Below are 17,026 nucleotides of genomic sequence, written 5' to 3' on the forward strand. Positions count from 1 at the left end.
GGCTGCTAGGGAGCGTGGGAGTGGTGGGATCTGTGTAGGATTTGTGTAGATGAGTGGTTGATGGTTAGTATAGAGGTGATGGGCCAAAGGGCCTTGCTCTCTCTCTCTCTCTCTCTCTCTCTCACACACACTCTGTCACTCACTCTCACTTTCTCACTCTGTCACTCTCACACTCTCACATTCTCTCCACTCTCACACTCTCTCACTCTCACACACTCTCTCAGTCTCACACCATCTCTCTCACTCTCACACTCACTTTCACTCTCTCAGTCTCACACCGTCTCTCTCTCACTCACACTCACTCTCACTCTCTCTCTCACTCTCTCTCTCACTCTCACTCTCTCTCTCACTCTCTGACTCTCACTCTCTCTCTCACTCTCACTCACTCTCTCACTCTCTGACTCACTCTCTCTCACACTCACTCTCTCACTCTCTCTCACACTCACTCTCTCACTCTCTCTCACACTCACTCTCTCTCACACTCTCTCACACTCACTCTCTCTCACACTCTCTCACACTCACTCTCTGACTCTCACTCTCTCTCTCTCTCTCTGTCTCTCACTCTCTCTCTCTCTCTCACTCTCACTCTCTCTCTCTCACTCTCTCTCTCACACTCACTCTCTGACTCTCACTCTCTGTCTCTCACTCTATCTCTCTCTCACACTCTCTCTCTCTCTCTCTCTCTCTCTCTCTCTCTCTCTCTCTCTCTCTCTCTCTCTCTCTCTCTCTCTCTCTCTCTCTCTCTCTCTCTCTCTCTCTCTCTCTCTCTCTCTCTCTCTCTCTCTCTCTCTCTCTCTCTCTCTCTCTCTCTCTCTCTCTCACTCTCTCACTCTCTCACTCTCTCACTCTCTCACTCTCTCACTCTCTCACTCTCACTCTCACTCTCACTCTCACTCTCACTCTGAAGAGCCAAAGTCCCGGGCACTCAGTCCCTGGCCCAAGAGGCAGACTGCAGGTTTATATCTGGTAATATTTTTAAATGAATGGGCTTTTCATTTATTCTTTCGTGGTCTCTGGGTGCATGCCCATCCCTAATGCCCCTGTGAATTGGGCCATCTCAGAGAGCAGGCAGATACAGTCACCTATGGCCCAGACCGGGTGATTGAAGAATGTTAGTGAACCAGCTGGCCTTCCCTGCAGGCCAATCTTTACACGAATTAATAAAGGAACTTCACTTCGTCGGGACTCGGACCAGTAGCTTGTGATCAGTACTCCATGCCAGTGGGTCTTCACCTTGAGCGGACCGACAGTGTGTGTGTGTGTTCATGGTGCCTTTGTTCTCTCCCGCCAGCTGTGGGTTGGAATGCCGGCCTGGTACGTGGCTGCCTGCAGAGCCAACGTCAAGAGCGAGCCATCATGTCAGCCTTGTCCGACACGGAGATCCAGCGGGAGATCGGGATCAGTAACCCCCTGCACAGGCTTAAGCTCCGCCTGGCCATCCAGGAGATGGTGTCTCTCACCAGCCCCCTCGGCCCCCCACCACATCGCGAATGGTACGGACACGGTACGGGCAGAGGCCTGGGAGAGCCCTGTCCCCCATCTGTCACTGTGATCTTCCCCCCCTTTCCCCGCTCCCCCTCCCCATATTCCTTTCTCTGTATCCTTTTCTCCCTCTCTTGCTCCTCCTGTCCCCTCCCTCACACATTCTTCTCCCTCTCCCACCTTTATTATCCCCTCCCTCTCTCTTCTCCATCACTCTTTCTCCCTGTCCCGCCTTCCCTTTCTCCCTGTCCCCTCCCCTCGCTCCTCCTGTCAACTCTCTCTGCTTCCCCTCCCCCTTCCCCTCCCCTTTTCCCCCTCCCCTTTTTCCCTCTCTCCTTTTGTCCCACATGGCAAGTCAGTGTAAACATGGTGACAGTGTATAATGTCTGTGCAGTTCCTTGCTGGGATGAAGATTCTGAACCCATGTCTCCCTCTCTCTCTTGGCTGCTCTCTGCTTGTCCTTTGACCTGCCTGAACCGTCCTGGGCCACGTGAGCAGAACACGGGCAATGTGTGGGTGACCCACGAGAGATGGAGTCCTTGGCCGCAGCCACAAAGACGGTGAGTGTGTGGGCCCTTAGCTGCTCAGCAGGACTCTGCTCTCATGTTAATGACCACTTGCTTGGGTAGTTGTTATTGTAGTGAGGACATTCAGCCCATCGAGATTGTGCCATCTCCTGGTGCAGCAAACCCACCATTCCCATTCTTTACTCTTTTCCAGCAGTTTATTTCCCAGTGGGATATCGCCAATTCCCTGTTTAAGATCCAGAATAGTTCTGTTCCCATCACCTTAATGGCAGTAAGTTCAAATAAAAGCTCTTTCCTCTCTCCCTCCTCCTTCAGTCCTAATGTCCCTGGGAACATCTCTGCCCTGTGACCTTGCCTTTATCCCGTTCACCTCTCGTCTCTCTCCATCTTCTCCACTTTAAGGACAACATCAGCTCTTCCAGTACAAGCTTGCAGCCAAATTCCCCTTTGTCCTGAGGCATCCGCACTTTGCTGGGGTCCTCACCATTTTATACTAAGGCTGGCATAGTTTTAGCAACACACACCACAAAATGCTGGAGGAACTCAGCAGGCCAGGCAGCATCTATGGAAAAGAGTACAGTCGATGTTTCGGGCCGAGACTGGAGAAAAAAGATGAGTTAGAGTAAGAAGGTGGGTGGGGAGAGGGGAGAAACACAAGGTGAGAGGTGAAACCAGGGGGTGGTGAAGTAAAGAGCTGGGAAGTTGATTTGTGAAAGAAATGCAGGGCTAGAGAAGGGGAGACTCTGATAGGAGAGGAGAGAAGACCATGGAAGTAAGAAAAGGGGGAGGAGCACCAGAGGGATGTGATAGACAGGTAAGGAGATAAGGTGAGAGAGGAAAATGGGAATGGGGAAGGAGAGGAGGGCATTACCAGTACTTTGAGAAATCGATGTTCATGCCATCAGGTTGGAAGCTACCAGACGGAATATAAAGTGTTGTTCCTCAAACCTAACTGTGGCCTCATTGTGACGGCAGAGGAGGCCATGGACTGACATGTCAGAATGGGAATGGGAAATGGCTTTAAAATGGGTGGCCATTGGGAGATTCCGCTTGTTCTGGTGGACAGACCGTAGGTGCTCGGCGAAGCGGTCTCCCAATCTACGTCGGGTCTCACCGTATACAGGAGGCCACACCGAGAGCACCGGACACAGTGTACGACCCCAAAGACTCACGGGTGAAATGTCGCCTCACATCTCCGAATGTTTGGGGCCTGAATGGCCGTGAGGGAGGAGGTGTAGGGGGCAGTGAAGCGCTTGCTGGGATAAGTGCCAGGAAGGGGATCAGTGGGGAAGGACGAATGGACAAGGGAGTCACATAGGGAATGATCCCTGTGGAAAGATGGAAGTGAGGGAGGGGAGGGATAGTTTGAAACTAGTTTTATCTAACAGGATGATTTCCATGTTGGTTAAAGTTGGGTGTTCCTTTTGTCAGCTCTTTCTCCTGGTGCCTCCAGAGTAGTTCCCACCCCCAGACCCCACACCACTGCCCCTGGCATCAGACATCATTTAACACCTTGTACTGGATGAGCAGAAACTTCCTCCCTTCCCAAAACCCAACGAGACCCTTGCAAACTTGGTGATGACATTGAGCCTGTGGGGAGTTTCGGACATCTCTCTGTCACTCAACCTGCACGGTTCCACCTGAATCTAACCTGCCCCTCTTCCTTACCTGGTCCAAAACTCCCAGCCACGCCGTTCTTACTCCTGATCTAGCCCTCCCAGCGCACTCGCGCCGGCTCCCGTTAACGCCCGTAACGTCAGGTCATCCAAACCCCGATGCCCCAGCGCACGCACTCGGCCTCTGCGTTCGCTCGTCTGTACGGGTTCCCAGTCACGTCGTGCCTCGTGGAAACACATTGCTCTCACTCTCACACCCCTCTGTGATCCCACGCTCTCTGACTCGGTGAAATCTCAGCCCCGCTGCAGTTCTCTGGAACAAACCTAACTTGATTTGACCTAGCTCGGCTCAAAGCTCTGGAATTTGCTCCTTATGGGCGTGATCGATGGTCGACATGAACTAGATGGGCCAAAGGGCCTGTTTCTGGGCTGTGACTCTGTCACCCAATGCCATTTCTCCTCTTCGCTCTCCTTAAAGCCATTGAAAGAGCTGTCGATGATCTGCCCAAACTTGTTATTTTCTTGATAGCTGGGTGTTTCACTGTGGTAAAGGCTCAGCTTGAGTGGATACTGTGATATGAGATTTAATGTCCCTGGCTCTCTATTGCTAGCTGGAATACACTTGGTACCTTGTTTAAAACACCCTGCAATTGTTGCTCTGTTGTTTTTGTTATTTTGTGTTCTCTGCTCCCCTCTTACCAAAAATATGAATCTCTGAGTCAACGTCCACCACCTCCTGAATGTTCTGTTGAAGAATTCGTAGACTTAGAATGTTCCTCTTAGATGCCAGCACGATTCAGATGATCCAGCCTCTGGCTGTTTGGAGATCCTGACGTTCCTGCAACAGGCTCGCCCATTAGTCTGGGTTGTGGCCGGAGCCGATACTGGAGCCGGGGATCCAGGGGCGTGACTGGAGCGAGGCTCAGTGTCCAGGAGGCCAGGGCTCTGAGATGTGGGTGGGATTGGGCCTGGAAACGTGGGTCCGGACCGTGAGCCGGCGTCTGACCAGAGCTGGAGCCGGGGGCCCGGACCTGGACTCAGAAACGTGGGAGTGTTTGTATATTTCTTGAGCTTTTTTAAGTTCACTGTTTATTGTAAATGGAGAACAGAAAGTGTATTGAAATATTTTGTTATGTTAATGGGAGTCACAACCTGTGGGTGCCAGATTGTCGGAATTATCCTCTCCCTCTACTCCTATGTTTATTGGTTAGTGTCAGGGCTGTTGGTTATTAGGTGGTGAGGGTAATTGCTTTATTTATTGTTTATTTATTTATTATTATTTATTTTTTTCATTCTTTTTGTTTTTGCACAGTTTGTTGTCTTTTGCACACTGGTTGTCTGCCCCATTGGTGCGGTCTTTCATTGATTCTAACTTGGTTATTGAATTTATTGAGTATGCCTGCAAGAAAATTAATCTCGGTTCTATACGGTGACATCTGTGTACTCTGATAATAAATTTAGGTTAAAGGTGTTGCTGCTTTGACCGTGGTTAGTCCACATTACAGACAAACATTTAGTCCCTGTTTTGATAAAAATTTTCCTAAAAATTCCTATGGTGTGATTGACAAAGATGACTGCACCTAAACAAAGAGTCATAGTTGGGTTAAATCATGGCTAAAGCTCTGGAAAATGGAAAATGTGAAATTGACCATGGCAGCAATTTAAAGAAACACGGCTTGCGAATGGCTGGAGATTGTAGAGCGAGCATGCAGAGAATTTACAAAACACTAGTTTGCAGACACAGGGAGAAATGAGAAAATTGTTGCAAGAATTAAAAGCACAACCAGGGAGGTTACCTTTCAGTTGCATTGGGCATTGATGGGGCCACAGTGTTTTGCAACAAGTTCGGGTAAGGTTCACCCAACCAGTGCCTGGAAGGGGAATGTTGTCTCTTAAGAGGGAGGACAGGCTAAGTTTGTACTCAAATATGTACTAGAGAGGGAGAGGGGAGTTGGTTGAAAAATTGTGAACGGTTTGATAGAGTGGGTGTGGAGACAGGTCTAGTGCTAGGTGTTGCTCTCTAATGTAAGGGTCCACCTATTTAAGGCAAAGATGAGGTGAATTTCTTTTCATGATGGCTGAGAGTCTTTGGAATTCTGCTTACTGGGCAGTGGTAGCAGTCTGAATGCCTTTAAGAGGTGTTTGATAAGTGAGGGTTGCAAGGTTACCATGAGTAGTCGAGTGCAGTGTCGAGGTTACAGTCAGATCAGCCATGAAATAGTGGGATAGGGTTGAGGGGCCGAGAGGTTGCCTGCAGTTTTCAGATAGAAATGCTCATAAATTTACATATGGTACTTGCTGCTGTAGCCAGATGTGGAGCTTTACTGTCTCCTACTGGTGGGAGGCTGGTGTTACACCCAGGGGCCAAACTAATTGTAGCCAGTCATTTATCATCATTTAAGTCCAAAGTTAAACAGCACAGAAACAGGCCCTTTAGCCCAACTCATCCATGCTGACCCCTTCCCCTTTTTCCTGCCCCCTTTTCCCCTCCCCTTTCCCCCCTCCCCCTTTTCCCCCTCCCCTTTTCCCCCTCCCCTTTTTCCCCTCCCCTTTCCCCCTCCCCTTTCCCCCCTCCCCCTTTCCCCCTCCCCCTTTCCCCTCCCCCTTTCCCCCTCCCCCTTTCCCCCTCCCCCTTTCCCCCCATCTTTGTCAATCATACCATAGGGATTTCTAGGGGAATTATATTGAAATAGGGACTGAATGTTTGTCAGTAATGTCCTCCTTTCCCCCCTCCCCTTCCCCCTCCCCCTCCCCCTTTACCCCTCCCCTTTCCCCCTTCCCCCCTCCCCCTTTACCCCTCCCCTTTCCCCCTTCCCCCCTCCCCCACTAATCTCATTTGCCCTCAATAGGACTGTATCCTTCTATACCTCGCCGATTTAAGTGTCTGTCTAAACGCCTCTTGAACACAGTGACTAATCCGAATCAGGTCTATTATCACTGACAGATATTGTGAAAAGTGTTGCTTTGTAACAGCAAGATATGAAAGCTGTACCTGACTCCACCACCTCCTTCCACACATCAGCCACTCGCTGTGTAAAATCTCGTTCCCCGCAAATCCCTCTGAAACACTAAAGTCAATAAGGAGTTGGTACGTTCTCCCCGTGACGGTGTGTGTTTCCTCCGGGTGCTCTGCTTTCCCCCCACAGTCCAAAGACGTACCAGACGGTAGGTTAATTGGTCTTTGTAATTGTCCTGTGATTAGGCTAGGATTAAATCAGGAGGTTTCTAGGCTCAAAGGGTCAGAAGGGCCTATTCTGTGCTTTCTCAATAAAAAAATAAATAAAAAGCTATCCTACTACACTGCAGGCCATTGTCTCCACTTAGAGCATATATGTCAAACTCAAGGCCCGCAGTGGAATTATCTTTGGCCCGCGAGATAATATCTAATTACTATTACAGCTGGCCCCAGTAATCGAAGCGCCTATGGTGTATGATATGGCTAATGCTGAGTTTATTCAGGTACCAGGTTTTCAGGGTTTTTAGTGTTTATTCGGCAGTCTTCTTCATAAGAAACGGAATTTGTAAAGTGAAACACTTTGTAGTTATAGCAGAGACTGAGACACATGAGAGCAGGCTGAAAAAACGGAGGCAACGAAAGCTGCGTTCGCACGCGTCCGACTGATCCGGCCCGCATGAAGCTGCATTTTGCTCAATCCGGCCCGTGACCTAAAATGAGTTTGACACCCCTGACTTAGAGAGACAGCTGATCTGTGTCCTGGCTTGTGTTTATGCTGCAGTTTATTTGACAGTATTGAATATAGGAACAGAATCAGTGATGTGCTCCAAACTACAACAGCATGGATTTAAAAGTTCAAAATACATTTATTATCAACATATGTATTCCTTATACAACCCTGAGTTTCGTCCCCTTACAGGCAGCCACAAAGCAAAGAACCCCGATAGAACCCATTTAAAAACAAAAGATTGTGAGCACCCGGTGTGCAGAAAGAACTAGATCATGCAAACAATGAAAGTAAGCAAGTAACATTCCAAACTGAAGTTCACGAAGAAAAGGTGTCATTGGTTTTGTTCATTGCTTGGGAGCTTTAAAGTTTACCTGTCACACTTTGAAGTGTTTTAAGAGGAATTCCGGTGGGTACGTTGAAGGACAGTGTAGGTTCAACAAGGAGATCTCATGAAGTGACGCCCTGCCGTGGGGAAGAGTCTCCAGCTTCAGAAATACTTCATGAAGAGAAAAGCTCATGGTCTTTAACTCGTGGTAAGGGTGGCACTTCCCATGTCATCCGCAACACCCTGCAGTCAACGACATAATCAGACATTTCCTAGCAAATGCAGCCAGGTCACACACAGCAGCTCTCTTTACATACTCTGTTTAGTTGGGGCCTACATCCATGGGGGGTAGATCTGCCTTGACTAAGGACTGTGAGATGGTTCTGTCCACCTGAGGGAACAGGCAGACTCTGGCCTGAAGAAAATTGGAAATAGGGACAGCAGGAGGCCATTCAACCCTTCGCATTCTTTAATAAGACATAGGAGCAGAATTAGGCCATTCAGCCCATCAAGTTTGCTCTGCCATTCCATCATGTCTGATTTATTGTCCCTCTTAACCACATTCTCCTGCTTTCTCCCTCTAATCTCTAACAACATCGATTAAGAATCTATCAGCCTGCATTTTACATATACCCAATGACTTGGCTTCCACAGCTGTCTGTGGCAATGAATTTCATAGATTCATCGGCCTCAGGCTAAAGAAGTTTGAAACAGGTGTCCTTTGATTCTGAGGCTGATCACAGCTAATCTAATAGTGTGTTTCCTCACTCTTCCCATCACCCTCAATATCCAGAAACCCCTCGATGGCTGTTTGGAATGAACTCAATTATTGAACATGCACATCTCCAGGAAAGAACATCCCAAAGATTTTTCTTATCCCAGCCCTCCTTATCCTTTTCCTGATCTGTTGAGGCCAGTGTCCTCCCTGCATCCTGTCTCTTGGGCATGGGGAGAATTTCATAAGATTAAGTGTGATCATTGAAGAACACCGAAGAGAGACCTAGTCCCAAGACCTAGCTGTAGAAACTACCACCCTTGGGTCATACACTCCTGAGTGTGTGAGGAGCTGTATGTGTACTCAGCTCGGGAAATAAACGGGTACAGTCCGTGTGCAGGCAACTGGGATGGGTTAGGTTGGCACTGTGGTCAGTTAAAGATGTCCTGGGCAAGTTATTCAAGTTGACACCACCAGCCTGTTAAATAAAGGAGGGAGCAGAACAGGAGGAGAGGAAGGCTTTCAAGAGGAGGAACAGGATGTGATGAGCTCAACGGGCCTGTGAGAGGTGCTGGAGAACGTTGGGCTCTGAGGTTTTTATAGCACCTGAAATTGGCTTATTGTGGTTTAACAAGAGTAATTAGTTGTTTAGAGTTCCTTATGTTTTTTACCCCCAGTTGAATTGCTCTTTGTAATGCGTTTTCTTGGTGCTTTCTATTTATTAAGTTTATTTTGACTGGGCTCAGGGATTCTGTGTTACTAGTGGACGCCCGATTAGCAGGGTCCTAGTTTTGTGGATGTTACTTCTCATGGTGTCGCTCGGCTGAGTTGCCAGTGTTCTTTCGGAATTATGATGAATAAATTCTCATCACTGTCTCTACATCGGAGACTGTTTTTCCTCCGCACTTGGATTCTGATAGTGACACGGGAAGAGGAGCTGGGGATGGAGTCAGCGGTGGGAATGGGGAAGTGAGGAGCTTCATGAAGAGGAATAGGGAAAGGAGGAGGAGGAAGGGAGGTGATTCAGGAGGAGGAACAGAGAGGAGGAGGAGGAGGATTGGAGAAGGGGAAGAGTGGTGGTTTAGGAGGAGGCGCAGGGATGGAGTCGGAGGATGGGAAGAGGGCAGGAGAAGGAGAGGATCAGGGGAAGTGTTTGACTCCTCGAGCCTTCTCTGCCACTCTTCATGGCCAATCATCTTGCCCAGTTCCTCCTTCCCTTCACCCCCGGTACCTGTGGTCTACACAAAATGGCACATACTTCGCACTAACCCTGTACTAACTTTTTTCTTGCATCCTTTCACCCTCTGCCTCACTAACCTCTAACCTGTCCGGTGGTAGGAAGCCAAGGAAATCAGCTGGGACCAGGTGGGTTTTGTGTTCCTGTTTTCCGTTCACGTCTTGCTTTAGGATGTTGTAGTTGGGCCGGGGGTCGCGGACAACAAACAGGCAAGAAGCTGGTAGCTGTGCCCTGATTCTCCGGGAGCCAATGACAAACCTATCAGCAGGGCGGTCCTGGAGCCCCATGGAATGGAGCACGATTCTAGGAAACCACTGGGAACATTCCCAGGACATTAATCACTGAAACCTTCTCTTTCATGGTCAAAAGCGTCAACATGGTGGTGTGTGGGGGCGGGGCTTAATCTGTTTGATTGACAGACCATTGGAGGATGGGTAAGTGAGGATTCGTGAGGTGGATACGAGTGGCCAAACAATGGTGGGGGTGGTGTTTGTGGTGCAGGTATTGGGGATTCTGCAACACACACACACACAAAATGCTGGCGGAAACGCAACAGGTCGGGCAGCATCTACAGAGGGGAATAAGCAGTCGATGCCTTGGGCCAAGACTTGGTGATGAAAGTGATGTTTATGACGAGACACAGCCCGATGATGGGCCTCGGCCCAAAACGTCGACTTCTTATTCCCCTCCATAGATGCTGCCTGACCACCTGCTGAGTTCCTCCAGCACTTTGTGGATGAGGAGGGTCATACATTGGGACGTCCAGGGCCAAATTCAAACAGAGGTGGTGACCCGTGGTAGCAGTCAGTGACCCTGGGAAGCTCGGAACACTGCCCGGCGAAATCCAGAGGCTGCCTGAAGCTTGAACATTGTTCCACTGGAGATATTTGGAAACCAAATTCCTCACATTTATTCTGGGCAATTTTTTGTTTCTCCATTTTGCTTTTAATCTAATAGGGCTTTAAAATTATTTACTGGATTCCAGCTGCAAGTGGTGTTACAGTGTTTGACCAATGAAATGCTTGAAACAAGGCCAATACCTTTAGTCCCCAGCTGCTATGGAAACACCGGTCGCTGGCATTAGTCACTGTGAGAAGTAGGTTAGAGTGGCTGTTCAGTACGGAAAAGACTTACTGAATCAGTGCCCATCTCTAGCCTCACAGTCTCTGCCCAGTTCCGCCTTGCTTGTGCCGGATTTCCCCCAGTTTGCTGTCCATAGCTCCTTCAGCTGGCAACTTGCCAAACTCTGGACTTCTTTCCCCGAAGCTGTTTCCCTTTTTTGTAAAATCATCTTAAAACCCGCTGACTTGCTCTTTCCCAATATCTCCTGGTAGTTCCGGTTCCGGATGTTTGACGCCGTCCCTGTTGATGTTTCTCCGCGTTGTGTTTGTGCGGTTGGTATTCCATCATCGTCTGGTCCTTGGCATGCTGTTGATCATTAGAGTCGGGGTAGACGCTTGGGCCTTGCGAGCTGCCCACTTCACGTGAGACCTTGTTTATTTTGAACCCCTCAGATCTTGGCCCATGGAGACATGAACCACGAGTGGGTGGGGAACGACTGGCTTCCCAGCCTTGGCTTGCCGCAGTACCGCAGTTACTTCATGGAGTCTCTGGTCGATGCCCGCATGCTGGACCACCTCACCAAGAAGGAGCTTCGCGGCCAGCTGAAGATGGTGGACAGTTTCCACAGGTGTGAGGGCGGGGTGGGGGTGGAACTCTCAGCCACACCGTCCCGGTGCTGCCCCCCTCAACGTCCTTCACCCAGACAACTGCCCCACCCTACTGACGCGTGGGCGGAACGCTCACTGACTACGCTCTAGCCAGTGATCCAGGGGCTCTTGTGGGATCTTGCTGTGCACAGCCCCCCCTCCCCCCTGGATACAAATCCTGGGGCTTCCCCGTGACCTTCCAGTGGGATCATGTGAACGTTTGGCCGTGTCTTTGATGGAGTGCGGCTGTAAATCTTTGACGTTCCTATATCCCGATGCTTGGCACGTGGCCTGCTAGTTAGCGCATTGACCTCATTGTACGTGAGCTGAGCTCCTCTGACCCACGTCGGAGATCTGCCACGCACACGGGGTCCAGGGTGACCGAGAGCTGGCTTCTGGGCTGGGGGTGGGGGGTGGGGGGTCCAGGGTGGTGGTGGGGATCGGGCATCAGGGTGGGTTGGGGCCCCTTGGTGTTCCAGCCCGTCAACGGTTAGCTTCGTCTGTCCGTGAGTGCATCACATAATTTATGTCACGTGCGTCGACAACCAACACAGTCCGGGGGGGGGGGGGGGGGGGGGGTGTGCTGGGGGCAGCCCACAAGTGTTGCCACGCACGTCCGCATCTCATTCACCCTAACCCGGACATCTTTGGGTCGTGGGAAGAAACAAAAGCACCCCGAGGGAACCCCACATCGTCCCACAGAGAACTTACGGACTCATTAGAGGCAGAGGCAGTGATTGAGCCTTAACCGCTGGCCTTGTGAAGCACAACACTAACCACTACACGGCCGTGCCCCTAATTTGTCAGTGTGAGCTCCCAAGTGGGTCCGATGCAGATATTCCCACAATCAGGTACCAGTACGCACCAGGACGTTATGGATTACACTGCAAGATCCCACAGCAGCCCTACGATGGTTGGCTGGAGTGACATTAGTCGGTGAGGACGGTGTTGCCCCACCCCTTGAACTCGCTGAGGGATTTACCACCAATCTGCTCAGGAAAAGACCATAAAACCATAAGATATAGGAGCAGAATTAGGCTATTTGGGTCATTGGGTCTGCCCTGCCATTCCATCATGGCTGATTTATTATCCCTCTCAACCCCGTTCTCCTGCCTTCTCCCTGTAACCTTTGTCACCCTGACTAATCAAGAACCTATCAACCTCTGCTTTAAATACACCCAATGACTTGGCCTCCCCAGCTGCCTGTGGCAATGAATTCCACAGATTCGCCACCCTCTGGCGAAAGTAATCCCTCCTCATCTCTGTCTAAAGGGACATCCTTCTATTCTGAGGCTGTGCCCTCTGGGTCCTCAACTCCCCCACTATAGGAAACATCCTCTCCATATCCACTCTCTCTAGGCCTTTCAATATTCAATAAGATCCCCCCTTATTCTACTCAACCCCAGCGAGTACAAGCCCAGAGCCATCAAAAGCTCATCATGTGTTAACCCTTTCATTCTCGTAATGAATCATTCTCGTAAACCTCCTCTTGACCCTCTCCAATACCAGCACATCTTGTCTTAGATAAGGGGCCCCAAAACTGCTCACAATACTCCAAATGATGCCTCACCAGTGCTTTATAAAACCTCAACATTATATCCCTGCTCTTATATTCTAGTCCTCTTGAAATGAATGCTAACGTTGCATTTGCTTTCCTTACCACTGACCCAACCTGCAAGTTAACCATTATGGAATCTTGTACAAGGACTTCCAAGTCCTTGCACCTCTGATTTTTTTTTAAATTTTCTCCCTGTTTAGAAAATCGTCTACGCCTTTATTTCTTCTACCAAAGTGCATGACCAGACACTTCCCTACACTATATTCCATCTGCCACTAACTTGCCCATTCCCAATCCAAATCCTTCCTCGAAACTACCTGTCCCTCCACCTATATTCATATCGTTTGCAATCCTGACCACAAAGCCGTCAGTTCCGCCATCTAAGTTACGGTTTCTCCGTAACTTCCTCCATCTCCAGCGGGATCCCACCACCAAGCATATCTTTCCCTCCCCCGCACCCCCCCCCCCCCACTTTCTGCAGGGATCGCTCACAATGAGACTCCCTTGTCCATTCGTCCCTCCCCACCGATCTCCTTCCTGGCACTTACCCTCGCAAGCGCAACAGGTGCGGCAGCTGCCCCTGCACCTCCTCCCTCACCACCATTCAGGGCCCCGAACAGTCCTTCCAGGTGAGGCAACACTTCGCCTGTGGATCTGTTTTGGTCGTCTACTGTATCCGGTGCTCCCAGTGTGGCCTCCTGTATATCGGTGAGACGCAACACAGATCGGGAGACGCTTCGCCGAGCACCTACGCTCCGTTCGCCGGGAAAGCGAGATCTCCCAGTGGCGACCCACTTTAATTCCACTTCCCATTTCCAATCCGACATTTCTGTCCACGGCCCCCTCTACTGCCGTGATGAGGCCACACTCAGGTTGGAGGAGCGACACCTTATATGGCCTCCAACCTGATGGAATGAGACTCCCACCATGTCCCATTCTGATTTCCCTCTCTCACCTTCCCTGCCCATCTCCTCCCTCTGGTACTCCTCTCCCTTTTTGCTTCTTCCATGGTCCTCTGTCCTCGCCAATCAGATTCCTCCTTCTCTAGTCCTGTATCTCTTCCACCAACCAACTTCCCAGCTCTTCACCCCTCCCAGTTTCCCCTCTCACCTTGTGTTTCTTCCTCCCCTCCCGTCACTTTCTTACCCCGTCTCCTCATCTTTCTCTTCCCAGTCCTGGTGAAGGGTCCTGGTCTGAAACGCTGACTACTTACTCTTTTACATAGATGCTGCCTGGCCTGCTGAGTTCCTCCACAATTTCATGCGTGTTGCTTGAATTCCATCATCTAATTCATTGATATAGAATGTGAAAAGAAGCAGTCCCAGGACCGACTCCGGTGAAACACTACCAGTCACCAGCAGCCAAGCAGAAGAGGCCCCATTATTCCCACTCTTTGCCTTCTGCCAATCATGTAATCTTAAATCTATGCGAGTATCGTTCCTATAATACCATGGGCTCTTATCTTGTTAAGCAGTTTCATATGTGGCACCTTGTCAAAGGCCTCTGAAAATCCAAGCAAACAACATCCACTGACTTTCCTTTGTCTATCCTGCCTGTTATTTACTAAACAATTATCAACAGATTTGTCAGGCAAGATTTTCCCTTATATTTAGTTGTTTGTTTTTTTCTCTCGCTCTCCCCATCACTCTGCCTGTTCTCCATCTCCCTCTGGTGCTCCCCCCTCCCCCTTTCTTTCTCCCGAGGCCTCCCGTCCCATGATCCTTTCCCTTCTCCAGCTCTGTATCACTTTCACCAATCACCTATCCGGCTCTTAGCTTCATCCCACCCCCTCCGGTCTTCTCCTATCATTTTGCATTTCCCCCTCCCCCCACTACTTTCAAATCTCTTACTATCTTTCCTTTCAGTTAGTCCTGATGAAGGGTCTTGGCCTGAAACGTCCTTATAGATGCTGCCTGGCCTGCTGCGTTCCACCAGCATTTTGTGTGTGTTGTTTGAATTTCCAGCATCTGCAGATTTCCTCCTGTTTGACCAATCCAGAATTGCTTTTCCTTTAGTGGACTCAACCACAAGCTGCCCTAAAAAAACAGCTTAATAGGTGCTCTACAAATTCCCTGTCCTGGGATCCAGCACCAACCTGATTTTCCCAGTCTATTTGCATACTGAAATCCCCCATGACTATTGTAACATTGCCTTATTACCTGCCTTTTCCATCTTCCTTTGTAATATATACCCCACAACCTGGCTACTGACGGAGGCATATATGTGACTCCCATCGGGGTCTTTTTACCCTTGCAGTTTCTTAACTCTACCCAGAAGGATTCTACATCTCCAATCCAGTGCCATCTCATTCTAAGGATTTGATTTCATTTGTTACCACCAGAGCCGTTCCACCCCCTCTGCCTACCTACCTGTTCTTTCGATACAAGGTGTATCCATGGCTGCCAACTCTCAACAATGATCTCCTTTCAGCCGCGACTCATTGATGCCCAGAACGTCACACTTGCCGATCTCACACTGCTCCAAGATAATCTTCCTTATTTCTTCAGTCCTGTATTCATCACCCTTTTCGATTTTGCCCCCATGTTACACTCCAACTCACCCCACTGACTGCAATTTTGCCCTATATCTGCCTGCCCTTTCTCACAGCCTCACTACGCACTGCATCAACCTGTATACCAACTGCCCCATCCTCAGCCCTATCATTCCAGTTCACGTCCCCCCCCCCACCCCCGCCAAATTACAAAGTGTAGTTTAAGCCCCCTTCAACATCTCTGGCGTACCTGCCTGCAAGGATGCTGGTCCCCCTTGGGTTCAGGTGTAACCTGTCCTTTTTGTACAGGTCATGCCTTCCTAAGAAGAGACCCCAGTGATCCAGAAATCTGAAACTCTGCCCCTGCACCAGCTCCTCAGCCACTCATTCATCTGTACTATCATCCTATTCCTCTCCTGACAAGCACATGCAGGAATATTGCCGGGTACGAAGAGAAGCAACATCAGAAAGCTTGCCACTCCGACACCCATGTCTTCGCCAAGCCGATTATGGGAGTTTCGCTGCACAGGGGTCACCACCATATCCCAGCTCTCGGTGGGATGGGACCACAGCAGACCAGGTGTTCTCCCGCAAGGCAAATATCAGCTCCCAAACCCCACCCTGGCGTGCGGTCCAGTTACCCAGCTGTGAGATCCGGTCACCCAGAACATTCCCCCTCAGTGATCACAGTCGGTACCCCAAGACACTCCCCACCCTCAGTGACCAGAGTCCATTCTCCAGGACACACCTTCCCTGAGCAACCACCGGCTGTAACTCGAGGTCTCTTTCCTCTCAGTCCACTCCGTGCCATTCTGATCGTGGAGTTTCTGTGTTGCAGGATCAGTCTCCACTACGGCATCATGTGTCTGAAGCGGCTAAACTACGACAAGAAGGAACTGGAGAGCAAACGAGAGGAGAGCTTGTCACAGGTGAAGGGTGAGTGCCGTGCAGGTCGCTAAAGAGACTGGCCATCTCCCGCCGGGGCAGTGGGGCCGAGCTTGGTCTCGCGTCGTGGATTCCGTGCTGATGCTTGTTCCGTTACCAGGATCTGTCTTCCCCAACACCTGGAAACGTCCCCGTGAGATGAGGAAACAAAATAATCTGTCTACACTGTATAAATCTCAGAATCGGAGCCTCATCCAGCATGGAAACTAGCCCTTCAAATCCGGCTGAATACTGAGCACACATTTTCACTGACTGGACGCTAATCCTGTGCGTTAGTCTCCCAGCATCCCTCCAACTTCAGCCAGTTTCCACACGCTCAAGGCGACTTCCGGCTATCAACTATCCCAGCAGACACGCTCACACCCCCATGCCGACCGTAACAGGGAGATTTACCCCACTTTAGTCCCCTTCTACATTTGACCTTGGTCCCCTGACCCCGTGCGGTGTATTGGAACATCGAAGGCATCGCTCAGACCTTTCCTGTCCTCCGCAGACGTGATGGTGTGGACAAACGACCGGATGATGGCGTGGGTCCAGGCGATCGGGCTGAAGGAATACAGCAATAACCTGCAGGAGAGCGGGGTGCACGGGGCCCTCATTGCCCTGGACGACACCTTCGACCACAACGACATTGCACTGTTGCTGCAGATCCCGATGCAGAACACGCAGGTACACGGTGTGCTGAAAGCTTGCTGTGGTGCGACTGTGCTCGGGAGCAGGCTGTAGAAGGCCGCG

At 50.1% G+C, this 17,026-nt stretch overlaps 1 protein-coding gene across 1 annotated transcript in view; it reads left to right on the top strand.

The window, feature by feature from the left end:
• LOC140719344 (liprin-alpha-3-like) overlaps positions 1-17,026 on the top strand; it is a 294,708-nt gene that overhangs the window by 270,155 nt on the left and 7,527 nt on the right. Inside the window, 8 exon segments of the mRNA XM_073033919.1 lie at positions 1,292-1,346; positions 1,349-1,483; positions 1,973-2,005; positions 2,008-2,042; positions 9,690-9,716; positions 11,103-11,278; positions 16,185-16,282; positions 16,785-16,960. Coding sequence (XP_072890020.1) covers positions 1,292-1,346; positions 1,349-1,483; positions 1,973-2,005; positions 2,008-2,042; positions 9,690-9,716; positions 11,103-11,278; positions 16,185-16,282; positions 16,785-16,960 — 735 coding nt within the window.

This window comes from Hemitrygon akajei, chromosome 31 (genome assembly GCF_048418815.1).
Source record: "Hemitrygon akajei chromosome 31, sHemAka1.3, whole genome shotgun sequence".
NCBI lineage: Eukaryota > Metazoa > Chordata > Chondrichthyes > Myliobatiformes > Dasyatidae > Hemitrygon > Hemitrygon akajei.